The sequence below is a fragment of the Dromiciops gliroides genome, chromosome 2, assembly GCF_019393635.1.
Source record: "Dromiciops gliroides isolate mDroGli1 chromosome 2, mDroGli1.pri, whole genome shotgun sequence".
NCBI classification, from domain to species: domain Eukaryota; kingdom Metazoa; phylum Chordata; class Mammalia; order Microbiotheria; family Microbiotheriidae; genus Dromiciops; species Dromiciops gliroides.
In genome coordinates, this window is record NC_057862.1 from 471,298,642 (window position 1) to 471,305,668 (window position 7,027).

The following is a 7,027-nucleotide window of genomic DNA, read 5'->3' on the forward strand; positions in this document are numbered from 1 at the left end:
GCCGCCACAGGGGCACAGCCTCATCATCCCAGAGGAACCAGTGAGCAAGGAATGGGGCAACAAAGGTGGCAAGGAAATCCAGGAGAGTGGGGAGTAAGGAGAAGGCTGTGAGGGGGCCAGGAAGAGGGGCTTGAAGAGAAAGACTCAAATAGGTAAAGAAGAACTGGGAGGCTAGGTGCAAAGAGAACAGACTCTGTTCTAAAGAGGAGAGCGGAAAAGAGGAGAGGGAGGAGGGGGGAGGATCAGGATAGGAGAAGGATAAGGAGGGGGCGTGAAGCAGGCAGGAAGCTGGGGTGGGGAGGGGGGGACAGGGGCTCTCTATCCTTCTGGGTGGAGGGAGCTCTTTCCTGAGGAGCGTCAGGACCCCCCTGGGACTGAGACAGAAGCAGCCAGCTGGGCTGGGATGTGCAGCTGAGGCCGGGCACAGAGTGGAGCCTCCCCCAGCATGGCCCCCACCGCACTCTGGAGCTGTTACCTCTGCTGCCTGCTGGCTGGGGCAGCCTGGGCTGCGAGCTACCCATCCCGGGGCTACAGCCTCTACACCGGGGCCCGCTCCCTCAGTCCTGGGGGGCCACAGGCCCAGAGTGTCCACCGCCCGGCTAGTCGCCACAGGTAAGAGGCCCCATGGATCTCCAGCCCCAACCACTCCGCAAGTACTTTCCCCCGCAACTTTTCTATCACCTCTACCACCTTTTCCTCAGAGGAATGAAACTGAGACTTGGGTGCGGTGACGGGTGGGACAAGAACTACATATCCAGCCCACCCCATGCATTCACTGACCTTTACCCAGTCTTGCCTGCCAGGTTTATAAAGTTTGGGGTTTAGAAATAAACCTGATGCTTTGCATGACCTCACGCGTACAATCTCTGTCAAATGACTTCCTTCTCAAGAAGTGCGGAGCCGAGGGAGGGAGGGAATTTGGGACTCAAAAACCAAATGTTAAAAATTGTTTTTACATGAAATTAGAACCAAACTGGATAAAGGCAACCCAGAGGGGATGGCTCCCTAGGTCGCTAGCTCCCTCCCTACCGAGGGTTTTTTGCTCTGGGACCACATCAGGCTTAGCTGCTTCCAGAGGCCCTCCTCTGCTGGGACATCCCTCTCCCTCTCTAGCCTCTGATTCTCACCCGCAGGCCCTGGGCAACAGGGGCTATTCATACTCTGAAAGAGACTATGCACTGCACTTAGTAGGGCATCGAGGCCAGGACTAGAAGAGACAGCCCCGAATTAACTTATACCCTTTTGTTGCTTTTCAGTGATTCAATTACCCCCACTCCTTAATCTGTTACTGACCCTATTCTCTTTGCTACCCTTTGCTCTCCTCCTGACCCTGACACAGATCCTGTCACAGATCAGAGGCCCTGTATGGATGGGGGGTCAGGAATGTGGTACCACTGAAAACTAGAAAGGTTGTGTTGGGGGAAGGGGGGAGTGGGAAGGGAGTGGTGAGTAACTACTAGTGAATGCCCCCATTATCCTTATCAGTCCTGGGCTGTAACCAGCAGAAAAAGGGAAAAAGCCCTTACTCTTTTCCCCTGAAGGTCCTAGGGTAACATCCGGTAGGACAGATCTCACACACATAAACAAACTCACAGAAACATACAGATGTGTATACTCTGGCATTCATGGTTCCTATGAGGTGATAAATATTCAAAGCTCTATAATTAAATGGTTACATTTGTAATTTTATGCCCATGAACATTTATATGCAAACACAGACTCCCAGACACATGGGAACACTTATGGATAGACACATCTATATGTAAGACACATCTCTATGTCCGCCTGTGCTCCCATCTATATTAGGAGCACTTTCTGCATGTCAGGAGGCACTAACTTTTCCCACTCTGTACTTCTCCATTCTAAAAAGTTCTTCCATGACCCATTATTGATCTAGAAGGCATGGGGAGAGAGGCCAATGGACAAGGCCGTGCCTCTGGGTAGCTCCATCCCTCTGTCTTCCTCCTGGGGTCCTTGTCCCAGTGCTCAGGCCCTGATGGTTATGCCTGCAGGAACTGGTGTGCCTACGTGGTCACTCGGACAGTGAGCTGCGTACTAGAAGACGGGGTGGAGACCTTTGTCAAACCCGACTACCAGGCCTGTGGCTGGGGCCAGCCCCAGTGTCCTCGAACTATCACGTGAGTTGCCTGGGCCAGGAAAACCGAGACTGGGGGTGGGAGACCAAGATGGCAAAACCAGGGAATTTGACTCAAGGCCAAAGAAGCGATATGGGACTGAGCTTGGAAGTGGAGGTCAGTCATTTAGAGTCAGTGGTGAGCTGGAAATATAGCCTGGAGAGATTGAGCTGAGAATCCACTCAGGGACATCTTGCTGCCCCCTTGTGCTGCTTTCTGTTTTGTGAGACCAGATCTGGGACTGAACCAGGGCATGGGAAGAAAAGCCAGTGAAGGGTGGATAGGGCTCACAGGCCCAAGATGAGCTCTCTAGCAGGGATCCAGGAATCACCTGAGGACTATGCCAAATTTCCTCACAAGCTTGGTGGTTTAAGAAAATAAGAGAAGCAGTAATCAATAGCAAATGTTTACTGAGCAAAAGTCTGTGCTAGGTGCTCCTACATACAAAAGATATATAAAACTTCACTGACTCTCCTTCGAAAGCCAAGCATACTCACATAAAAAGATGACTAATGGTACAGGCCAGTCTATGATATGTCCAATGTTTTCTTCCATCTCAACTCTCTCTCCCTTAGGTATCGCAATTTCCTCCGCCCTCGATACAGAGTAGCCTATAAAACAGTGTCGGACATGGAATGGCGGTGCTGCCAGGGTTTTGGGGGTGAGGACTGTAGTGAGGGACCAACTCCAGCCTTGGGCACCACCACTCCCCACCCTCGGCCCCATCTAGCTCGTCCCAATCTCTCAGGGTCCAGTGCTGGCAGTTACCTGAGTGGGCTTGGAGGAGAAGGTAGGTACCAGGAATAAGAAGGGAAAAGAAGACGGAGTAGGCCTGGCTGGATAATGTAGGGCCAGGTAACTGGAGAGAGGGCCATTCATTACTCCTGAAAACAGAAAAATTTAAAAAAAAAAGTAGGGATAAGATGAGCCTGATGTGAAATAGGCTTCCTCACAGACTGTCTACCCCGACCCCCGAAGCAAACATCTACATGTATTTGTGTGTGTATGTTTGGGCATGCCAGCCAGGCAGGTACAGCAATTCCCCTTTAGTGGATGGGGAGTGATGCGACACAGCACACACTCTGGATCTGCATCCAGGGGGATGAATATGCTCACTGGCCTCTTATCCAGGGCTCTTGTGGGTGACATAAATGACCCTTAGAATTAAAATGGCACTCCTGTAAAACGTCCACAGAAAGACATAATAACTTCCCAACTCTAGTGAGCAGATCCACAGAGACTCAAGTCCTGGCATGCACACAGGTTGACAGACTACAAGGTACAATGTGGCCTTTGGAGACCTTAGCTCCCATAATATAACATTCTAGGCTTTGAGCATTTCTCCATATACATGATGGGTCCCCCTAGGAACTTAGGCTTTATTTCCTTTCCTGGTAATGATAATTCTTGTTGATTACCAACTTTCTGATATACATCCTAACAAAAACAAACCTAACAAAAACAAATCAGTAAGCTTTCCATGAAATGGCTGCCTTTATTTTTCTATTTCTGGAAGACAGGGAAAAAAAGATGTGACTCAGTCATGTCCTACTTCATGACCCTATATGGGATTTTCTTGGTAAAGATACTGGAGTGGTTTGCCATTTCCTTCTCCAGTAGATTAGACAAAGAGGGTTAAGTGACTTGCCCAGGGTCACACAGTGTCTGAGACTAGATTTGAACTCAGGTCTTTGTGACTCTAAGACTATCCACTATCCACTCCACTGAGCCACCTAGCTGCCTCAATGAAGTGTCTGTATTCACCTGGGAAAAAGTTGGGACTAGAACAGAATCACTGATTTTCCTTCTCCAGCCTGTTTGATCACAAGCCACACTCTAACCCTTTTTCTAGGTCCAGGGGACTCCGAGAAGTTAAAGCAACTAGAGGAGAAAGTACAGAGCATGGCAAAGGAGCTGCAAGGGCTGCAGAGCACCCTGCAGGGCCTGAGTGGGCGCCTGGCTGAGGATGTGAAGCAGGCTGTGGAGACAGCCTTTAATGGAAGACGCCCCCCTGCTGATGCAGCTGCCCAGCCTGGGGTGCAGGAGACCCTCAGTGAGATCCAGCACCAGCTGCAGCTGTTGGACAACAGAGTCTCCACCCACGATAGGGAACTGGGTCTGTTCCACCACGGAGGCGGCGCTCTGGGCCCTGACCTGACCAGCCCGTCCCCGGCAGAGAAGCTGCTTCAGGAGATGCAGCAGAGGCTGCAGGAGTCCTGCTCCAGCTGCATGGATGGGCTGGATGACTTCCGCAGGCAATATCGGGAGGACCAGGAACGCCTTCATGAGTTGGAGAAACTCCTTGGTTCCATCGAGCAACAACAGAGGGAAGCTAGGGAAGAGCTGCACCAGCGACTGGCTGGGGGCCGGGTGCCTCCTCCGGGCTGCTGTGCTCCCGAGCTAGGCCAGAGGTTGGGGGACGTGGAGCGCCGGCTGGATGTGGTGGCTGGATCTGTGCATGTGCTGAGTGGTCGGAGAGGGGGAGAGCTTGAGGGGGCGGCTGGGCAGGGAGGTCATCCCCCTGGCTATACGAGCCTGGCCACTCGCCTCTCCCGGCTGGAAGATCAGTTCAATTCTACCCTGGGCCCATCTGAGAAGATGGAAGGTGGGCCCCCTGTCCTAGGAGGCCTGGGCCACTGGCTGCAGGGAGCCAAGGGGCAGCTCACTAGGCTAGAACGAAGACTGGCCAACTTGAGCCAGGAACTAGACTCCAGGCTCCATGTGCTAGAGGAGCGGGTGGAAGGCGCCATGCAGGCTTGTGGGCAGCTCTGCACTGTTTACCCAGGGACCCAAGATTCACAAATCAGTGCCATCCTCAGTGACTTAGAGCGGAGGATCCTGGACAATGAGGGCCAACTGCGGCTGGTGGGTTCCAGCTTGCACAAGATGGGGGTGGCTGGAGAAGCTTTACAGGCAGCTCTGGATGGACTAGAAGGGGAACTGGGGCGCATGAGGGATCAGCTGCGTACGCAAGGAGAAGGGCCCGGGGACTTGCTGCTTCAGCTGAACCACACTACTGGGAGGCTGACACAGTTGGAGGAGAGGATGCAAGCTAGAGGAGGGGGTTGCCTGGGCTGTAGCGACCTTCAGGAGGAGTTAAACCGGTTAAGGGAAGGAGTAGAGCACTGTCCCTGCCCTTTGTTGCCTCCCGGAGACCCTGGGAGCAATGCGGGAGTGGGGGGACCTGGGCGAGGCCCCCTGGATGGGTTCAGTGTTTTCGGGGGCAGTTCAGGTGCAGCCCTTCGAGCAATGCAAGGGGAACTCTCAGAGGTCATCCTCACCTTCAGCTCCCTCAATGACTCAGTGAGAGAATTACAGACGGCAGTGGAGGGCCAGGGGGCAGACCTGGCTGACCTGGGGGTCACCAAGGACAGGATCATCTCTGAGATCAATCGACTACAACAGGAGGCCACAGAGCATGCAACAGAAAGTGAAGAACGGCTTCGCATTCTAGAAGAAGGGCAAACTCAAGTGGGACAGTGCCCAAACCTTGAGGGACGACTGACCAGGATTGAGGGCATATGTGAGCGACTAGACACTGTGGCCGGAGGATTGAGGGGACTTCGAGAAGGGCTTTCAAATCATGTGGCTGGGCTCTGGGCTGGCTTACGGGAAACCAACAGCACTAGCCAAAACCAAGCTGCCTTGCTGGAGAAATTGCTGGGTGGCCAAGCTGGCCTAGGCAGAAGGCTGGGAGCCCTCAACAGCTCTCTGCTTCTCTTGGAAGAACAGCTGCATCAGCTCAGCCAAAGCGACCTTTCTGGTAAGACCCTTTGAGAGAGGGATGGGGGGAGGATGTGACTGTTTGGGAGGTCTCCTTTTCCTGAGCTCCCTTGTATCTGCCTCATTCATCTCTCATCTACTCCTATCCCCTTCAGCCCCCTAGAATTGGCTGCTCCCTTTCAGAAGTGCTGTGCCAGGGTCCCAGCCTCCATCCTTCAGGCATTTGATTCAATCAGACCAACATTTATTGTGCCTCCTCAACAAAAAAGAATCCCCTTCCCCAAGGAATGTACATTCTAGTGGGAGGAAATGACATATACACAAATAAGCAAGGATAGATGATAGATAGATAGATAGATAGATAGATAGATAGATAGATAGATAGATAGATAGATAGATAGATAGATAGATTGATAGATTGATAGAAAGATGACAGATAGATGGATGATAGATGGATGATAGATAGATAGATAGATAGATAGATAGATAGATAGATAGATAGATAGATAGATAGATAGATAGATAGATAGATAGATAGATGACAGATGATAGATAGATAGATAGATAGATAGATAGATAGATAGATAGATAGATAGATGACAGATAGATGGATGATAGATGACAGATAGATGGATGATAGATAGATAAATAGATGACAGATGATAGATAGATAGATAGATAGATAGATAGATAGATAGATAGATAGATAGATAGATGACAGATAGATAGATGACAGATAGATGGATGACAGATAGATGGATGATAGATAGATAGATGATAGATAGATGACAGATAGATGGATGATAGATAGATGACAGATAGATGGATGATAGATAGATGACAGATAGATGGATGATAGATAGATTGATAGATGGATGATAGATAGATGACAGATAGATGGATGTTAGATAGATAGATTGATAGATAGATGATAGATAGATGGATGATAGATAGATAGATAGATAGATAGATAGATAGATAGATAGATAGATAGATAGATAGATAGGTGACAGATAGATGGATGATAGATAGATAGATGACAGATAGATGGATGATAGATAGATGATAGATGACAGATAGATGGATGATAGATAGATGGATGATAGATAGATGATAGATAGATGACAGATAGATGATAGATAGATGATAGATAGATAGATGACAGATAG

General features: G+C 50.1%; 1 protein-coding gene across 2 annotated transcripts in view; it reads left to right on the plus strand.

Moving 5' to 3' along the window:
- Window positions 1-7,027, plus strand: part of EMILIN1 (elastin microfibril interfacer 1) — a 16,902-nt gene continuing 9,875 nt past the window's right edge. The window contains exons 1-4 of one of the 2 annotated variants that reach the window (XM_043983813.1): window positions 1-612; window positions 2,013-2,138; window positions 2,711-2,925; window positions 3,988-5,898. In XM_043983813.1, the coding sequence (XP_043839748.1) occupies window positions 446-612; window positions 2,013-2,138; window positions 2,711-2,925; window positions 3,988-5,898 (2,419 nt within the window). In that variant the 5' untranslated portion in view covers window positions 1-445. The remainder of the gene's footprint in view (window positions 613-2,012; window positions 2,139-2,710; window positions 2,926-3,987; window positions 5,899-7,027) is intronic. The other variant, XM_043983814.1, reaches the window with a different exon arrangement.